The sequence below is a fragment of the Megascapheus bottae genome, chromosome 31 (genome assembly GCF_031878675.1).
Source record: "Megascapheus bottae isolate mThoBot1 chromosome 31, mThoBot2.hap1, whole genome shotgun sequence".
NCBI lineage: Eukaryota > Metazoa > Chordata > Mammalia > Rodentia > Geomyidae > Megascapheus > Megascapheus bottae.
Window position 1 is genome coordinate 2,810,997 of NC_143539.1, and position 18,966 is coordinate 2,829,962.

Sequence of the window (18,966 nt, forward strand, 5' to 3'; positions counted from 1 at the left end):
ATGCCCCCCAAGCCCTGCTGGTCCCTCCCCATCCTCCTCCTCTTCCTCCTCCCCACGGTCCCAATGGAGCCCCGCTCTCTACCTTCAACTCTGCCCCCCTTCCTGGCTCCTGAGTGGGACCTCTTGTCCCCCCGAGTCGCCCTGTCCAGGGGTGCCCCTGCTGGGCCCCCTCTACTCTTTCTGCTGGAGGCCGGGGCCTTTGGAGAGCCAGCCGGTGCCCCGGCCAACCGCACTCGTCGTGGGGTGAGCGAGTCTGCGCCAGCCAGTCGCCGGGGTGAGCTGTCTGTCTGTGATGCAGTGAGTGGCTGGGTCACTGACCGCCGGACAGCCGTGGATCTTCGAGGACGCGAGGTGGAGGTGTTGGGCGAGGTGCCCGCGGCCGGTGGCAGCCCCCTCCGACAGTATTTCTTTGAGACTCGCTGCAAAGCTAATAGTACTGGAGAAGGAGGCCCGGGTGTGGGTGGGGGGGGATGCCGGGGGGTAGACCGGAGACACTGGGTGTCTGAATGCAAAGCCAAGCAGTCTTATGTGCGGGCCTTGACTGCTGATGCCCAGGGCCGTGTGGGCTGGAGATGGATTCGAATTGATACTGCCTGCGTCTGCACCCTTCTCAGTCGGACAGGCCGGGCCTGAGGCTCAGGCCCAGGAAAATGGAGGAAGAGCTGGATGCTAAACGACCTCAGGAGTGGCCTTGCTACTTGGAAAAGTGCCTTTTGTTTGGAACCTTAAATGATCATGGAATCAAACCTCTTCCGTTTTGAGAACTTCATCTGCAAGATGTGTGATGAAACCAAGTGGGGTTTCAGAGGATGAGTAGGAGTTCTCCTGGAAGAACTTGAGGGTGACCGTGATCATGACAATAATAATAATAGTGAATATTTGCTGAGTGTTTCTTACCCATGGTAATACATTACTCTTCCAGTGGTAGCCCATTCATTTCCAAAGGAATTGCCCTGGTCCACTCTGGGAGAGAGCTTCAAGGAGGGATGCTATGTCAAGAAGATGGTAGAGTAGAAGCAGGATCGTGCAAGGAGGCAGGGGACCTGGGAACCTGGTCTACAGAAAGCCTTGACAAATCTGGGCGCAGGCAGTTTTGATGGGAAATCCTAGCCCAGGTGCTGGTGGCTCACACCTGTACATCTAGCTACTCAGGAGGCTGAGATCTGAGGCTCATGGTTCAAAGCCAGCCTAGGCAATAAAGCCTGTGAGATTCTTCCCTCCAATGAACCACCAGAAATCCTAAAGTGGTGCTGTGAGTTCAAGGGATAGAGAGCTAATCTTGAGCAAAAGAGCACAGGAATAGCACCCAGGGCCCAAGTTAAAGCCCCATGACTCACCAAAAATACAAGGGAAATCCTGCCTCATCAGAATGAAGCCAAGACAGGGAGCTGGAGTCAGGCAACAGCCCTCCTCCCCTGTGGCAACCTTTACCTGACCCTGGGAATGAAATAAAATTGCGCCTTGCACAGGACATGTACTTTGACCAATATGCCTGTCTAGGTGGAGGTCATTCACAGCTATAGGCTTTGAGGAGGGATGAGCCAAACCAATCCAAGGCACTCCAGAATGAGAACGGAATGGGTTGGTAAGACTTGGGGCAGCCTGGGAAAGGTGGCCTCTTTACTTGTCTGAAGAATGGGCTGGTATGAAGAAATTCTGGGGAGTGAGGAGGAAGAAGACTTAGCAAATAAATCTCTTTATATTGAAGAGAACAAGGAGTTCCAGGCCCTCAGAATAACCCTCCATGTGTGTGCCAGTACTGAGACTTGAACTCAGGGCCTGGGTATACTATCCCTTAACATTTTTGCTCAAGGATGGCACTCTACAGCTTGAGCCACAACTCCACTTCTGGCTTTTTGACCGTTAATTGGAGATTTAAAAAACAAAAAAACGCATGGATTTTTCTGCTCTGGCTGGCTTCAAACCTTGATCTTCAGCTTCTTGAATAGCTAGTGCCCACCCACCCGGCCTCCACACACTCTTTTGGGTCAAGCTTTGGGCTAAAGACACTGACATCCTATGTCCACTCCCCTTGCCTCCCCCCCCCCCTGCAGACAGGACTCTGATACACTGTGGGGGCTCAGCCTCTTGTCTTGTTCCCAGTCTCCCTCCTCCCTCTCTGTCTTCTCTCTGTCTCCCTAACTTCCTGTGTCTCTTGTCTCTGGGTTAGTAATGCACACCCCACTTTTTTTCTAACTATTTCACCCCCTTCCCCATATACCCAGGTGGAAGTTTTCAGCCAAATCAAAGGCAGGCCAGACAGCGGGCGCTCCGCACATGGGGAGGGCAAGAGACCCCTAGAATGTCTGGAAACCGTTACCCCGAGGTGGGCAGGCCTGGCAGTGTGTGTGGGGGGTGTGTCTCGGCAGCCAGAAGGTTCAGATCCTTTAGGGGGGCGGGAAAGGGTGTTTCCCATGGATTCCATGAAGGGCTCACGAGGAGGGGGTGTCTCTGTCCACTTCCCTGCTCAGCCTCCGCCTGCGGTCTGGTCCACTGTCTGTCTCCCTGCCCCTCCCCGTCTGTAGCTCTGACCCCTTACTTCCTCCCCCTCCCCCAGCCCCTTTTCTGCCCTCCCCACCCCACCCCCTTCCCCTGCGTAGGGCAGTTCTTCTGTGGCCGTCTAGCGGTCTCTGTCCGCCTTCTGTCCAGTGCTGGTTCCATCCATCCTCAGGCCCGGGCTGGGCTGGGCTCAGGGTGGGCGGGTTCTGTCACCCAGGGCAACAGGGACAACAAACCGGGCAGCGGCTGGGCGAGCGGGCGGGGGCTGGGCCATGGCGGGTCACACCCTGTCGCTGCGCTATGGCCCTCTTTATTCCCCCATCACTGAGCGTGATTTGCCTGGAACCTGGCCCAACTGGCACCTCACCAGCAGCGGGGTCGGCCACCACTACATCCCCCCCGGGGTCTTCCCGCCCATCACCGCGCAGGTGAGCGGCGGGGCGCGGAAGGGGGCTGGGGCCGGACGGGGCGGCGCGCTGGGGCCCCGCGAGGGCCGCCGGGCGCAGCAGGAAGGACCGGGTCTTCCCTTGCAGTCCAGCGTGGCGGCGTCCCTGCCCCTGGCCGGGAAGCAGGACCCGTACATCTTGGCTTTCGACGAGGTGCTCAGCCGGTGGGACACCACCTCCAGCTCCGCGTACCAGCTCAAGGCCCACATCGGGCCCCACGAGCAGCCCCGCGCCACCGAGCCTGCCTACCCCCTGCGGACGCTGGGGATGAAGGATTTAGGAGAAAAGGTCCGATGGCTGGGGTGGACGGGGCGGGTGTCCGGGATCGGGTCCTCCGCGCCCCGGTCACCGACCGCGCGTCTCCGGGGTCACCGCAGCTCCGACGCCGCGGCTGGTGTCGGCCGCTGACCACCAGATACCACAGCAGCGAGACGAAGGCGCAGCACCTGGGCTGGCCTTCCCTGGATGAGTACGACCCCATCTTCGTGAGATCCCCAGGCCAGGAGCTCCAGGAACAGCAACGCCAGGAGCTTTGTGAGGTAGCTTGGAGAGTGGCTCCGAGATTAGGGACCAGACCTGGAGCTGCTGGGACCCCAGCGCTAGGGGCGTGGTCGGGGGCTGGGGCAGGGTTAGGACTGTGAAGGTTTGGGAGGAGCAAGAAGAGACTCTTGGAAACTCCTGAATCTTTCTGAGATTAGGAGCTAGGTAAAGGGGGGCTTGTGGAGTGGGAGGCGTGGGGGGGGGTGGGAGCTTGGTGGCACTCTGCCCTCAAAGGCAAGACTTGAATATTTTGAGCCAGGGCCACTGTGGGCAGTGGGAGTAAGTTAGAGTTGTTTTGCAAAGTGCAGCTCGGCTCCAATAATCTTTGACTGAGGGTAGAATGAGAAGCCAGTTGCCCATGGCTCACGTCTATAATCCTAGCTATTCAAGAGACTGGGATTTCAGGATCTCAATTCAAAGCCAGGGCATAAAAGTCTGTGAGATTCTAATCTTCAAATAACCAACAGCTGAACAGTGGGCATGGTTCAAGTGGTAGAGCCTCACACTCGAGCACAAAAGCTGAGAGCTGGTGGTCCTGAGTTCAAGCCTCAGTACACACACACAGAATTGCAGCATTAGGAACTTTCTTCCTCACAGCTGTGGGTTTGGATGTGAGTTCACTGATCAACAGGAATGGTTGGATTGGGGTAGGGACCTTGATCATAAGAGTTCTCTTTTGGGGAGTGAAATGCAAGTAGTCTATTGTGGGATTGATCGGGCAGGATTGTTTTTGGAGGATGGAGTGGGAGGTCTTGGTCATTCTTGAAGCCCAAGGAGAGAGATTCTGAGCCTGAGACCCAGAGCTAAACATCGGGTACGCAACCTCTTTCTTGTTCTACCTGTCTTCTCCTAATCTCCATCAGCCCACACTTCCCTGGACAAAGAAGGTAGAGCTGTCTGGCCCGCCTTTAATAGTCTTAGAACCTGGTGTCCTGGACTGCCGTCAGATGTATCTGACAACTTCTGCCAAGGATTTCCGCAGCTACTCAAAGTGAGCCGTTCTCCCTGCTCTGTGTTGGGCCCTGCAATCCCCCACGTGCAGCTGGGAGCCCAGCCTGTTTTTCTCATTCAATTGTCTCAACTTCTGCATATGCAAGAACCAGAACTTATGGTAGAACACTTGCCTGGCAAGCTCTAGACCCTAAATTCGAACCCTGGTACTGCCAAACAAAAAGAACCAAAGTTTAAAACACCATCCCTACCTCTTTCAATACTTAGGTGTCTCAATGTCAGCTCTCAGGTCTGAGGAAAGGATGGGGAGTCCACAGAGCCCAAGAAAGGGGTCTGGGGTTGGGGGCATGGGCCTAAGTGTCTAGGACAGAACCTTCATCTGTGTGACCTCTCAATTTACTTCTTCCCAAGGGCACAAAGCTGTAGTTTCCAGGTTAGACTTGTTACCCTGACAGCCAGGCTTCTCACCTCCTTCTTCAGGGGTCGTGGGTCTCTATAAATGTGTCCTGGCCTTGGAACACAGACGTTGGGCTGTGCAGTCTCCTCTGATCAGAAGTTTAAACTTTAGCCTCATCCTCCCGCCTTCCCTCCTTCCTCTTCCTCACAGGAAGGAGCTGCTCAAATATTCCCTTAAAGGCTCGCAGATCAGCTCAAAGACTCTGGGCTGGGGCAACGGCCAGGAGTGCTTGCCCCAACCACCACGGGCCCATGTGGACTGTGCAATCCCGGTGGCGAGTTCAGTGTCCTACCAGAAGCTCAGGTCGCTGACTCAGGAATCCTACAAGCCCCCGCTGCACCCATTCGTCACACTTGACCGTTTCTGCCCGGTGGAGACGCCCTGGGTCCTGCACCGGAACCCGCTACCCAGCATCTACAGCGTGCCAAAAATTTACTGCACCGAGAGCTCCCGCTACGGCAGCATGAGGGCGGAGCTGGTCTGAATCTGCCAGCAGCCCCGCCCACCCCACGGGCGGGACACCCATAGGACAGTCTCATCGTGTGGGCGGGGCATCCTATAGGACACGCCCACCGTGCCTATCGCTGGTTCCTGGGTCTCTGCTACCCAGACTAGCAGGGAAAGGGAATCTAGGAATCACTGGAGCCATGGAAACCTCAGCCCGCTGGCGGAACAGGCCTCCTGCAGGGGAGGGGACCCGGTTTTCCCTAATTAACCACAGTTTAAAATTGCCTAAAAACATGCCCATTTCTGGGTCTAGCTCCTAGCATCCTGACCTGGGAGGGGTCTGGAATGAGATGTTTCGACCGGATCTTTGGTTGGGGGGCATCTGCGTGTCCACGGGCTGCTCAGCCTGCGCCATGGTTTGGAGGCACTCTTGGACTAGCCAGGGCCTAACACTGAAGGGCAGCTACTGTAGTACCCCCTGATCTTGGGCCAACATAGGACTCAGCACCTGACACCCTGTGATCCACCAGTGTGGGCTCTGGCGGCTGAGCTGGCTGTCACCTCACTGGTGACTGCGTGCTCTGCAGAGAGGGGGTGTTGCCTTGTTCCACTTGCAGGCGTCTCCCTGACCTTGTCCAACTCTCGCCCCCAGGGGGATTAGTGTCCAGGTTACCCCAGCTTGCTGCGGCTGCAGGGTGGCCTTGCCGCCCCCACAGACCACAGGTATAAAGTCAGGTAGAAAGGGTAAGACTAGCATCGAGAATGGAGACGCTCCAGGTAAGACTGTAGAGCCCCTGGCCACCTATACCCAGGCCATGACAGGCACCAAGGGGACATGGAGACCTTTTTGGCACCGTGTGACAGCCAGTAGGCTTCCTGTAGGAGGGCAGTGGGCAGCCAGAGCCAGGGGTTGGGTATCTTCACACCAGCTCTGGGGTGGACCCCGAAAGCTGGTGTCAGGGATGGTGGGTGAGAGCCCTATGTGTGCCTTGGGGCTCAGGCCAGGACTCCAGGCTGGACCTGAGGTGCTGGCTCTGCCCTAGGGACTGCTGCTGTGGCTGCTGCTGAGTGTAAGTGGGGTCAGGGCCTCCAGGGGGCCACTGCGGCCACTGTGCCGGCCCATCAATGCCACCCTGGCCGCTGAGAACGAGGCCTGTCCTGTCTGCATCACCTTCACCACAAGCATCTGTGCCGGCTACTGCCCCAGCATGGTGAGTGGCAGGTCACTTCCACACCAGACTTGAGGAGGCAGGGGTAGTGGCGGGGTGAAGGGGGACCTGGCACATGGGCAGGGGCCTGGGGGCTATTGCTGGCTGTGGGGGTTGGACATGCGGGGGCTGGTTCGGGGATTGTGGAGGACTCTGGCCCTCAATCAGCCCCACTGTGCCCCGGTCCCCTCCTCCAGGTGCGAGTGCTGCCAGCAGCCCTGCCCCCGGTGCCTCAGCCTGTGTGTACCTACCGAGAGCTGCGCTTTGCCTCCATCCGGCTTCCTGGCTGCCCACCTGGAGTGGACCCCGTGGTCAACTTCCCTGTGGCCCTGAGCTGCCGCTGTGGTCCTTGCCGCCTCAGCAGCTCTGACTGTGGGGGACCCAGGGCCCAACCCCTCACCTGTGACCTGCCCCAGCTCCCAAGCCTTCTTTTCCTCTGACGTTCCTTCTTACAACCCCTTATGAGCACTCTAATTTCTGCAGCCCATAGGTACCCCAATCCTACCCTCTGAATAAAGGCTTCTCCACCTGCTCTGGGTGTCCTTTGGGTCCAGCAACACCTCCCCTACACACACCAGGGGTCTAGGGAGCCCCCACATACACCAGAGGTGCAGTTTCAATGGGTGTCCTCTGCGTCCAGTGACACACACTCATACCAGGGGTCCAGTTTCAAAATCATTTTATACAAAGTCACAGTGTCAGAACTCGTAGAAAACAGAGTGGGTGGGGTAGAGGTGGCGCGGCATCCAGCTCAGGAGGTATCCATGGTTTCACCCTCTGTGGGGAGAAGGGAAGCCGTTGGGTCAAGCTGGCCCCAAGGGCAGGGTTGAGCATTCCGACATGGGGGGCTAGGGGGGTCGGGCCCACTCACTGAGCTCATTGAAGAGGAAGGCGTCCTGGTACTCCTTCATGTACTGCGTGGAGCGGGACTCGTCCAGGAAGAGAGAGTAGACACGCTTGATGTCATCCACCTGCACCTCGGTGCCCTGGTGGGGGACAGGTCAGTCCTCAGCGAACCCCAGGGGCAGACCCCCTCCTGCCACCTCCCACTCCAGGTGATGGAGTGGGGCAGGTCGGGGGTAGATTCTGGTCACATCTCCTGAGTTCCAATCTCGCCTCACCTATTCAAGGTGAGGAGCGAGGGTACCCCACGTGGTCCCTGGGGATGCCCCTGCACCCTCAAGCTGCCCACCTCATACCCGCCACGGGTGGGCGCATCTGGCTGACCTTGCGTTTCCGGCACACCAGGCTGGCGGCCGTGATCAGCTGGATGGCATAGCGTAGGGAGGTCTCCAGCCCGATGCGAGTGAGCACGGTGTAGGCGTCCTCGCTCATCTCCACGTCTTCCTCTTCACACCTGGTGGAGGGGAAGGGGTGCCCTCAGCCAGGCTAGAGAAGCCATTGGGCCGCAGGCCAGGCCAGACCCACACCCCGGGCCTCCTGATGTCTCCCTCCCCTCCCCATCTAGGGCTCTTGGCCCACAGGGGTCAGGGGCAGCAACCCTCCCTGATCCGCAGCAGGCAGTCCCAGTCCCTGGTGGACAGGTCGCCCCTGACCCCCCCTCAGGCACACAGCCTCAGCCTGCCCGCACCGGATGCGAAGGATCTGCTTCGTGTCCTTCTCGCTGTAGGGGGACGTGGAGACGATGAGCAGCCGGTCCAGCAGGTCAATGGGGATACCGTGGGGGCTCTGGTAGCTGGTGCCCCGGATGCTGGGAACAGAGGCAGGCAGGGCCAATCAGGGCAGTGGTCCCAGAATCCAGCTCTGCATTCCCAGCATCCATTGTGGCCCACTGAACCTTCAGCTCCCAGGCCCTGAGGCCTCCCTGGCGGTACCAGGGCTGGTGTCGGCTACATGGCAGTGTCCAGGATTCCTGGATCAAGAGTCCACCTCCAGCTGCGCACCACGTGCCACAGGACAGACATCGTCCACGTCCTGTTCTCTGCCTGTCCCTGGGCAAGCCCAGGCCTGGCTCCTGCATCATCATCTCTGCAACATTCCAGTCAACCAAGAGCACTCAGCTAGCAAGTACGGAGCCACTGCTCCTGAAGGAAACAGGCGTAGGTTCTGGTGGGCCTTTCTTGGATAACCAATCCATCACCATGGCTTCGACTGCAACAGCGCTCTTCACAGGACTGCCTGCTGACCCTTATCTCATGCCGCATTTTCTAGCTCAGCCTCTCTGCTTAGGGACACAAGATAGGTCTTCATTTTGTTTTGTTGTGTTGTCAGTCATGGGGCCTGGGTGCTGTCTCTGAGCTCTTTTTGCATAGGCTAGTGCTCTACCACTGCGGGCCACAGTGTCACTTTTGGTTTTTCTGATGATTAACTGGAGTTAAGAGGCTCATGGACTTTTTTGCCCAGGCTGGCTTTGAACCACGATCCTCAGACCTGAGTAGCTAGGATTACAGGTGTGAGCCAGTCCTGGCTTAAGGTCAGGGCCTGAGCATTGTCCTTGGACTTTCTTAATGCTAGAGCTCTACCACTTGAGCCTCAGAACCACTTTCGGCTTCTTTCTATGTATGTGGTACCGAGGAATCGAACTCCAGTCTTTGTGCATGCTGGGCAAGCACTTTACCACTAGGGCAAACTCCTGGCCACAAGATGGTTCTTTAGCACTATGCTCAGGAGACTTTAAAACTGAAGTCACAAGAAAAAAAAGAAAAAGAAAAAGAAAAAGAAAAAGATGACACTAAATTGAGCAAGGAAATGACTTATACAAGCAGGCAGCGCAGAGCCTGGCTGACCTGAGCTGGGGTTATGGACCTTGGGAAATTTGAATACCTGCATCACCCATGCCCGGGAACAAAGGCAAAACTATCCAAAAATGGATCAGGGGATGAATCACAGAGGGAAAGCACTTGTTAGCACAGACACACAACAGACTAGCTACCTACTGAGGGAGAAGCTGGGCAATGCCCATACTCTGAGCTGCAGCTGCTGGGGCCCTGCCAACTGCTAGGGGAGAGCCCTTGGGCATCACTGGGCTTCGCTGGCCTGTACAATGGGGTCCAGTCATTATCTACCTCACATGCATTTGTGGGGGGGTATTGCAGCGCTAGGAATCCAGGACCTTACCCATTCCAGCTGCCCGCCTGAGCCCCTGTAGAACTTAGGGCCCCACCCAAGAGGCCACTCAGCCAACAGGCCCTGTTAGCCGGTGGCCATCTGTTGCCCACTGGCTCTTACCGTGTGATGCCACGGTTGGTGGCCATGATGAGGACAGGCGCCATGTCACTCTCCAGGGCCCGGTTGAGGAAGGAGAAGCTCTCGATATCCAGCATGTGCACCTCATCGATGAAGAGTACCTGGGAGCCATTGGGGGACAGGCCACACTCACCCCTGCCCCTTCCTCCCCTCGCCCCAGCCACGGCCCCCGCTCCCCATACTCACCCCAGGGATAATCTCTGCCTTGCCCTCCTCGCGCCACTCGGCCACCTTGGCATTGATCTGCTCCCGGACCTCTGACTTGATCTCCCCTGTGTCGCCTGCAGGGTTGGTGGCATCGGGGGACTCAGAGGTTGAGGGTCAATGACACCAACACCAGGGTACAAAGCAAGAGGAAGGTCCAGACGAGAGGGACAGAGGCAGAGAAGCAAGAGGGACATGAGGCAGGGAGGGAAAAGACCCAGGGGAGGGCGCACCAAGCTGGGGGTCGGGGAGCAGACCCCAGGTCCCCGAAGTCTGACCTGAGAAGAGAGCCAGGAAGCCCTGGGTGCGGGAGTTGATGACGTCGATCTCGTGCAGGGACACAGTGTGTACCACCTCCTTGCGTTTCTGGAGCTCTCCATCGGGGCACTGCACAAACTTGGTCTGCAAGGCCAGAGGTAGGGAGTGAGGGCAGAGAAGGTGGAGGGAGCACGGCGCAAGGGTTCTGCCTGGGGACTCTAGGGGCTGGCATGGAGCTGAGAGGCTAAGTAGGGGTCCTATAGGGACCCCAGAACATGGTTTGAGCCGAGAAACCATACTCCACAGGGGGAGTGCAGAGTTGTAGTACCAGGTTTGCGGGGGGGGGGGGTCCCCCAGCTATCCCAGGGCTACAGGGAAGAGCCAGGGGCACCAGGGTAACACAGGAGTGAAATGACAGAAAGACCCAGACTCCACAGGCCCAGAGGAGACAGAAACATCGCAGCACCTGGGGTGAGGGGACCCTGAGCCTTCAGCATACCTGGGAGCCCATGGCGTCGTAGTCACGAGCCCGGGTGAAGGAACGCCCCAATTTGGAGATCTTGCCGGTGGCTTTGTCAATGGTGATCACATCCCTGCTCGGGGAGGGAGGCTGGTGAGGAAATGAGGGGCCCAGAGTGCCCCGCATTCTACGCCCTGCTCCCGCCCAGGGCCCGGCTGCTCACCCGGCCTGCACCTTGTCCTTCGTCAGCGACTCGATCATCTTCGTGCCCAGGTCGTAGATGGTCTCCATCTCTGTGGTCTTGAGGGTCAGCTTGCCCACCTTGGAGCCCTGGGGGGTAACAAGGCAGGGAGGGGCTCAGAGTGCCCCAATGTCATCCTGAAGCACCCGATGGGCCTCCAGCCCTGCTCCAGCCTGTGTGGAAACTGGGGGGAAGAGGTGTCCACAAGTGCAGCTCGGTGGGGGCACACATGCAGACGCAACCAGGGTTCTCCACAAGGCCATTACTGCCCTGTGATATCGTCTACCAAGAGTAAACACATGCAGCCCAGGCTTGGAGTGTGGCCTAGTGGCAGGTGCTTGCTTAGCATGCATGAAGATCGGGGTTTGATTCCTCCATACCACATACATAGAAAAAACCAGAAGTGGTGCTGTGGCTCAAGTGGTAGAGCTCTAGCCTTGAGAAAGTCCAAGGACAGTGCTCAGCCCTGAGTTCAAGCCACAGGACTGGCAAAAAACAAAAACAGAAATAAAACGCACATACACAGCCCTCCCAAACCAAGTTAACTGAAAACATGAACACAGGAGGTCTTGCACAATGGCTGGGGGCAGGGCTCCTTCTATATCCAAATGAAAAATGTTATGTCTGTTTTTGTTGTTGTTTTTGTGGGTCATGGGGCTTGAACGCAGCCTGGGCGCTGTCCCTGAGCTCTTCAGCACAAGGCTACCGCCCTACCCCTGAACACAGCCCCACTTCCCATTTTGTAGTGATTAGCTGGATATAAGAGCCTCCTATTCTTTGAACTGTGATCCTCAGATCTCAGCCTCCTGAGTAGCTAGGATTATAGGTGTGAGCCACAGCACCCAACTCTCTCTCTGTTTTTGAGATCGATGCCTCACTCCGCTATCCAGGCTGGCCTTGGAGGACAGAGTACAAGCAAGGAGCCAGTGGCTCATGCCTGTAATTCTAGCGACTTATGAGGTTGTGATTTGAGGATAGAGGTTCAAAGCCAGTTAGGGCAGGAAAACCCATGAGACTCTTATCACCAATTAACTACCAAAGAGCTTGAAATACGAAGTGGCGCTGTGGCTCCAGTCATAGACCACTAGTCATGAGCTGAAGAGCTCAGGGACGGCGTACAGGCACAAGTTCAAGCCCCATGACCAAAAAAAGAATCTAACAAAAAGCTGGAAATAGAGCTGTGGTTCAAGTGGGAGAGCTCCAGCCTTAAGCAATGAAGCTCAGGATAGCACCCCGGCCCTGAAAAGCAAGACCCAGAGCCAGCACAAAAGAAAAGAAAAGAAAAGAAAAGAAAAGGATAAACGAAGGATAGTATACAGTTATCAAAACTGAAGCTTAGGGGGACTGGGAGTTTGGCCTAGTGGTAGAGTGCTTGCCTAGCATGCACGATGACCCGGGTTCGATTCCTTGGTACCACAAATATAGAAAAAGCCGGAAGTGGTGCTGAGGCTCAAGTGGTAGAGCTCTAGCCTTGAGAAAGTCCAAGGAGAATGCTCAGGCCCTGAGCTCAAGCCCAGGACTGGCAAAAAAAAAAAAAAAAAAAAAAAAAAAAAAAATAGCTGGGGACAGTGGCTCACACTTATAATCCTAGCTACTCAGGAGGCTGAGATTTGAAGATCTCAGTTCAAAGGCATCCCGGGCACTAAAAAGCCCATGAGACTTTTTTTTTTTTTTTTTTGCCAGTCCTGGGCTTGAGCTCAGGGCCTGAGCACTGTCCTTGGACTTTCTCAAGGCTAGAGCTCTACCACTTGAGCCTCAGCGCCACTTCTGGCTTTTTTCTATATGTGGTACCGAGGAATCGAACCCGGGTCTTCATGCATGCTAGGCAAGCACTTTAACCACTAGGCCAAACTCCTGGCCAGCCCATGAGACTTTTATCTCCAATTAACCACCAGAAAACAGAAAGTGGCACTGTAGTTCACAGGGTAGAGTGGTAGCCTTAAGCAGAAAAGCTCAGGACAGTGCCCAGGCCCAGAGTTCAAGCCCCACAAGCGACAACAACAATACTGGATTGTGGGGAGGTCCTAGCTGGCTGGCTGCGGGGGGGGGGGGGGCTATTAGTTCTTGTGGCTCACGCCTGTAACCCTAACTGCTCAGGAAACTGAGATCTGAGGACAGACATTCGAAGCCAGCATGGGCAGGCACATTTTTAAGATTTTTATCTCCAATCACAAAAAAAGCCAGAAGTGGAGCTATGACAGTGGTAGATGGCTAGTCTTAAGTAAAAAGAAGCTCAAGGACAGGGCATAGGTCCTGAATTCAAATCCCAGAACCAAAATAAATAAATAAATAAATCCATTCTAGTTATTGGGGGGGTTATGAGAGCATGTACTCCATCACGATTTACTAGAATACACACTTGTTTTACAAGTATTTTATTTCACAATAAAGAGGGTCATAAAATTCTTGGTTTAAAGGGAAGACCATGAGTCAAATTCCACTGCTTCTAGCAGTGGCAGTGAGTCCCAGTGTCCTTGGCCTTGAGCTGCCTAAATCCTACAGAGCAAGTCTGAAGCCTCATTGATGGGAGGGAGCTGGAAGAAACTTCCAGACCTGCGCTGGGAATGTGGCTTAGTGGTAGAGTGCTTGCCTGGCATGCATGAAGCCCTGGGTTCCATTCCTCAGTACCACATGCACAGAAAGTGGTGCTGTGGCTCAAGTGGTAGAGCTCTAGCCTCGAGAAAGCTCAAGGACAGTGCCCAGCCCTGAGATCAAGGCCTAGGACTGTCAAGAAGAGTAGTTTCCAGACCTTCCTCATCACCTGCTGTGCCGGTCTTTACCACTCTGTCCACAAAATCTGACCCCACCCAGGACAGGCCCACAAATGGCCCTGATCTGCAGCTGGAACATTCCTTGGAATTCTGCTGCCAGCTGGGCCGGGCATGCGCACACTCACCGTCCCTGTGGCTGGCCGGTCAATCTGGATCTCCACCACCTCGCCTTCGATGATCTCCGTCTCCTCCCTGGTCAGAGAGAGCAGAGGGTCAGCCCCTACCCGGCCAATCCTGTGAGTCTGCGGCTAGTGGGGAGGTGGAGGTGGAGGGCCCTGCCTGCCTGCCCAACCAGCACTCACTTGATGCGGACGCCGATGGAGCGGCGGAAGGCCTGTGTCAGCGCCTCTGTCTTGCTCATCTCCAGGGAGAAGATCTCGCTGCCAGCGATGGCTGTGAATGGGGTGTCGGGGCCCAGCGCCTGAGCCATGCCTAGGGGTACAGCAAGGGGTACAGGTTTTGGTCCCAGGTCCCCAACACACCTTGCAGGAGGCGACCATCCCAGCCACTGCATGCTGTCTCATCCCTTGGAGGTCAGTCACCCTTTCTGTCCTTGGCAGGCAGCAGGGCCATGATTCCCTCCCCAAGGCCACGATTCCTTCCCTGCTTGAAGTCAGGGCCTCCGCCCAACTGGGCTGGGTCCTCAGAGTCCAGGCCAAGGATTTTGCTTAACTGAAAACCCAGTCATTAAGCTCTGATTTTCACTGTCTGGTCCTACAAGTAGAGGAGGGGAGCATGACCAGGAAGACACAGGTTAGAGAAAGCCTCAGTTGTGGAGGGTTTTGAAGGATAGGTAGGAGTTGAACAAGGAAGATGAGCAAAAAGATTATAAATCCCTTATGGATTATAACAGAAACCATTCAACATCCATCTTCCTCCTTACTTCCCAAACCCTCATTTTATTAAGGTTGCAATGATCCAAATTAAAGCATTAAAACAGCAACAACAACCACCACAAAAAACCTCTTTAGTGTCTTTAGTCTCCTCTGCAGCACAGTGAAATCACATAATCAATTTCTGGCCCATGTGAGAAATGCAAAAGTATGTGGGACTTCAGTATCAGCTGACTACAGAAGCTATATTCTCACTGCCATTCTTCTGTCTTCCTGATACCTGGAGTGTGGGTGGGAAGGCTGGAGCTTAGGCAGCAGCTTACAACACTAGAGCACCTTAACATGTAAGCAAGTTCAAAAGATGTGGAAGCAGAAAAGCAGAACACTTCAGCGGGAGACGCCATGTGGGCTTTGATTCACACAGAACATGAGATGAGGGGGAGATGAGAACCCTTGTCCCGGGAAGCCTCCTACCCATGGCGATGGCGGTCTTCCCGGTGCCTGGCTGGCCGGCGATCAGCACTGCCCGCCCGGCAATCTTCCCTTCCCGGATCATCTCCAGCACCACACCAGCTGCCCGCCGGGCTGCCAGCTGTCCCACCATGCCCTGGGAAGCCTAGAGGGTGGAGGCGAGAGGCTGTGAGGTGATTTCCCACAACCCCAGGGGACATTCAGCATATCCTGGCTAAAGAGAGAAGCAAATGCTGCCTGGGACTTCTGACTCTGGCCAGTCCCGGGCCTTGAACTCAGGGCCTGGGCAATGTCCTTGAGGTTTCTCAAGGCCAGCGCTCTACCACTTGAGCCACAGCAGCTTTTTCTGAGTATGTTGCTACCAGAAATTGAGCCCAGGGCTTTGTGCATGCTAGGCAAGCACTCTACCACTAAGCCACACTCCCAGTCCATGTGGGTGAGCTCTATGGATATGTATTCACAGGATGGAAAGACAGGTTCAGTCCCCACGCTCCTCAGGGCCCTGGCCCCCAGGCTGAGGCTCTACCTGTCTCGGCTCCAAGGCATCGTCCAGGCCCAGGCCCCGGATGTGTGAGTGAGCACCTGTGGGGGGGAGGGGAGCATGATTATTGGCTGGTTCATGGCATGTGAGGCCGAGGGAAGTGATTTCCCCTGGAACCCTGGGTTATCTCCCCGTCAAGCAGGGGCCCAAATCGCTACCAACTAGAGAACCCAGGAGCCACACACCTGGCCCTAGATAGCTGGGTGCCATGCACACGGGGCAACCCAGCACACGGGAGACTGAGGCACAAGGATTTCAAGTTCAAGGCTAACTTAGGCTACATAGAAAGACCTTGTCTCAAAACAGGGAAGAACTGGCCCAACCAAGACCTCAATGCTATGGCACTCAGGTGTGCTGGCTCGGGGGCTGTGGCCAGCTGTGAGCTGTCAGGACTCAGCCCCTAAGCCTGTTCCTGCTCACTCACCAATCCGCTCAATCCTCGTGACATCACGGATCTCAGGGACTTTGGTCGTGGCTGTCTGGGGATGCAGGAAGGTATGTTAAGAGGGATCTTTGTGGTGCCAGCTTTTCTCCATCTTTTCAGTAGTCCCTTCCCCTCCCAGGACAAACAGGTGACTCCCCTCAGGCAGACAATGCATCAAACCTGTATGCCTTGCACCTCCCCTCCCCCTCAGCGGTCACTTATGGTTGCATGACTAATGCTCTGCACTGAGGCCCAGGAACACAAGGATGATGTGTCACAGCTACATCTTTAGGGCCTAGCAGAGAGTCTAAGCCAGGCACCTATGACAAACAGCCCCAGGTCACTGTGGGCTAAGGATATGAGAGATGCAGAGCAGGCCGACTGGGCCTAGTCTGGTCCCTGTGGACTTCCCAGCATCCTTTGTTCCACGCTGCCCCAGCCCTCTGCCAAAAGGCCTTGTTCCCCTCACCTCCCACCAAATTAGCTTTCTCTTCCCCCTCAGGATCTGGGCACTGTCCCTGGTCCTCTTTGTGCTCAAGGCTACTGCTCTATCACTTCAGGTTTTCTGGTGGTTAATTGGAGATAAGAGTTTCCTGGGGACTTTGCTGAGGGTGGCTTCAAACCATGATCCTCAGATCTCAGCCTCCAGAGTAGCTAGGATTAAATAAATGTACAGCCACCAGTGCCCAGCCTCCCACCCAAATATTACCCTCTGAAGGAGGCCCACCCTGAACACAGCCCCGGATAGTCTGGTTCAAGGGATTCTAGGTGATCAGACAGATGAAAGGATTTCCTTGGAAAAACAATCCTCCCTGTAAAATCCCTTTGTCAGCAAGGAGGCTCTGAGCCAAGGAGGCTTCAGGGTCCTGTAGATGTGAGTTTTGCTGAAATCTGAGGATCACAATTCAAAGCCAGCCCAGGCACAAAAGTCCATGAGATTTTTATCTCCATGTAACTACCAAAAAACCAAGAAGCAGCGTTATGGCTCAAGTGGTAGAGCAATAGCCTTGAGATAAAGAGCTTAGGACAGCACCTAAGCCCAGAGTTCAAGCCCCATGACTGATCAAAAAACAAAAACAAACAAACAAAAAAAATCCCATGTAGGGGAGTTTGGCCTAGTGCTAGAGTGCTTGCCTAGCATGCACGAAGACCCGGGTTTGATTCCTCAGTACCACATACATAGGAAAAAGCTGGAATTGGTGCTGAGGCTCAAGTGGTAGAGTTCTAGCCTTGAGAAAAGTCCAAGGACAGTGCTCAGGCCCTGAGCTCAAGCTCAGCACTGGCAAAAACAAGCAAGCAAGCAAGCAAACAAAAACCATGTACTTAGCCCAGTGGAATAGTTCATGCCTGTAATCCTAATTATTCAGGAAGCTGAGACCAAAAAGTCTTTAGTTTGAGACCAGCATGAACAAAAAGACCCTTCCCCCCCACCTGGTCTCCATGGAGGAAGTTGGGTCTGGTGGTATGCATTTGTCATCCTAGTACTAGCAAGAAGCTCAGGCAAGGAGGGAGACCCTATCTCAAAGTAACCAGTGCAGCAAAAGAGCTGGAAGCATGACTTAGCAGTAAAGCACCTGCCTGCCTAGCCAGCTGCCCCCACCCAGGCACCAACTCCAAACCCTAGTACCCCAAAAAGCAAGTATATAATTGCTCAGTTACTGCTGTTCACAAAAGCAAAGGAACGGGAAGAACCAAATGTCTACAAAATGATGACTGAATACATGTAGTTTATCCTGACATCGGGGCACTATTCAGCCATCTATAAGGAAAGAAGTTCTGATGCCTGGCTACCATGTGAACGGACCAGTTCAACCCACCCCACCCACACAAATACACGCTGTGTGGTATGGTTTCAATGATATGAAATGTTCCAGAAAAGGCAAATCCACAGACACAAGGCGGATTTGTGAAGCCAGACGTGGCACGTGGACGCCTCCAATCTCAGAACTCGGGACCCCGATGCAAGGTCTAGAATTCCAGGCTAGCCCAGACTAAAGAGAGACCAGTTCAGAACAAAACCAGTGGGGGCTCATGGTTTGAAGCCAGCTGGGACAGAAGTCTGTGAGACACTGGCACCCAAGCATGTCTTAAGTGGCAGGGGGCGGGGGGGAAAAAGTGTCTCAAATGGGAAAAGGCTGCACAAGAGTGCAAGGCCCTGAGTTTGAGCCCCTCTGCCAATGAGAGCAGGCAAGGGCAACATGAGACCACAGTGGTATCCAGCAGAAGGGACCCTATCTCATCATCATGAAGACAAGCTCTTCAAAGGTATCTCTGCAATCTCTGCTTAGGGCAAGCACGCTCCTTCCGATCCGGACAGCTAGTGTCCAGTGTCCTCCTCCCTCACACCCACGAGTCCAGACCCCAGCCTCCTCCTCCAGCCCCCTCCCCCAGATCGAGGGGTCCCGACTCCAGCCCTCCTCCCTCAGATCTGATAGTGCGGGCTCTCACCACGCGCCGACACTTACCACGGTTGCCATGATGCTCACCAACCGCCCAGGTCCCAGCGGAAACGGAAATGTGCCTCAGCCGGGCGCTCGGCCTCTCTAGGCTCGCAGTCGTCCCGGTTCTCGATGGTCCTCATGAATATGTAAATCACCTCTGGGGGCGTGGTGCTGCGCCAAGGCCTCGCCCACGGGGCGTGGCCTCCAGGCTCCTCCTCCCTCTAATCCCGCCCGCACCTTTGCCCAGACGGATTGCAAAACTCTAGACTCTTCTTTCGACAACCACACGTCCTCCACGCTCCCATTTCCTCTTTGTCCCACCCTCTTTTCCTTCCTCACATCAGAGCCTCCAGCTTCAAGATTGACAGACCTGAGAAGCAATCCGGTCCTTTCGGCGCAACCGCAAGCCCCGCCCCTTGGAGCTCGCCTCCGTCGCTGGGGCAGTGGCGGACTCCATCCTTTCCACCAATGAGAAGACGCAGCAGTCTCCGCCCCCCGAGCGCGGACCAATGAACGGCGGCCGAGGTAGGGCACCGCCTCCTGGCGCCCGCAAGATTCCCTTGCAGG

At 55.4% G+C, this 18,966-nt stretch overlaps 4 protein-coding genes across 4 annotated transcripts; 3 read left to right on the plus strand and 1 right to left on the minus strand.

Annotated features, from left to right (window-relative positions):
* Positions 1-733, plus strand: Ntf4 (neurotrophin 4). Its single transcript, XM_090322469.1, has one exon. The coding sequence runs from the start codon at positions 1-3 to the stop codon at positions 631-633; it is 633 nt and encodes a 210-aa protein (XP_090178595.1). The 3' UTR covers positions 634-733.
* A 2,016-nt stretch (positions 734-2,749) lies between these two features.
* Saxo3 (stabilizer of axonemal microtubules 3) lies at positions 2,750-5,377 on the plus strand. Its single transcript, XM_090322497.1, has 5 exons — positions 2,750-2,927; positions 3,033-3,233; positions 3,323-3,484; positions 4,349-4,476; positions 5,044-5,377. Exons 1-5 carry the CDS (start codon positions 2,772-2,774, stop codon positions 5,375-5,377), a joined length of 981 nt encoding a protein of 326 aa, XP_090178623.1. The 5' UTR covers positions 2,750-2,771.
* Positions 5,378-6,155: 778 nt separating this feature from the next.
* On the plus strand, positions 6,156-7,025 carry Lhb (luteinizing hormone subunit beta). Its single transcript, XM_090322468.1, is given in 2 exon segments — positions 6,156-6,551; positions 6,746-7,025. Coding segments are annotated over 2 exon segments (639 nt in total). The 3' UTR covers positions 6,989-7,025.
* A 185-nt stretch (positions 7,026-7,210) lies between these two features.
* Positions 7,211-18,493, minus strand: Ruvbl2 (RuvB like AAA ATPase 2). Its single transcript, XM_090322386.1, has 15 exons — positions 18,424-18,493; positions 15,959-16,013; positions 15,520-15,575; positions 14,997-15,138; positions 13,992-14,121; positions 13,815-13,881; positions 10,901-11,007; positions 10,717-10,810; positions 10,238-10,361; positions 9,942-10,036; positions 9,738-9,856; positions 8,140-8,259; positions 7,776-7,905; positions 7,420-7,534; positions 7,211-7,325 (listed from the first exon to the last, which is right to left on the minus strand). The coding sequence occupies exons 1-15, from the start codon at positions 18,433-18,435 to the stop codon at positions 7,300-7,302; spliced, it is 1,392 nt and encodes a 463-aa protein (XP_090178512.1). The 5' UTR covers positions 18,436-18,493; the 3' UTR covers positions 7,211-7,299.
* Between the last annotated feature and the right edge of the window lie 473 nt (positions 18,494-18,966).

Coding starts and splice junctions, on each gene's coding strand:
- Ruvbl2 (XM_090322386.1), bottom strand. Junction 13,882..13,991: donor TCCATCGGCGTCCGCATCAA/GTGAGTGCTGGT, acceptor CTCTCTGACCAG/GGAGGAGACGGAGATCATCG. Junction 7,326..7,419: donor CTTCCTCTTCAATGAGCTCA/GTGAGTGGGCCC, acceptor TTCTCCCCACAG/AGGGTGAAACCATGGATACC.
- Ntf4 (XM_090322469.1), top strand. CDS start 1: ATGCCCCCCAAGCCCTGCTGGTCCCTCCCCATCCTCCTCCTCTTCCTC.
- Saxo3 (XM_090322497.1), top strand. CDS start 2,772: ATGGCGGGTCACACCCTGTCGCTGCGCTATGGCCCTCTTTATTCCCCC. Junction 2,928..3,032: donor TCCCGCCCATCACCGCGCAG/GTGAGCGGCGGG, acceptor CTTCCCTTGCAG/TCCAGCGTGGCGGCGTCCCT. Junction 4,477..5,043: donor GATTTCCGCAGCTACTCAAA/GTGAGCCGTTCT, acceptor TCTTCCTCACAG/GAAGGAGCTGCTCAAATATT.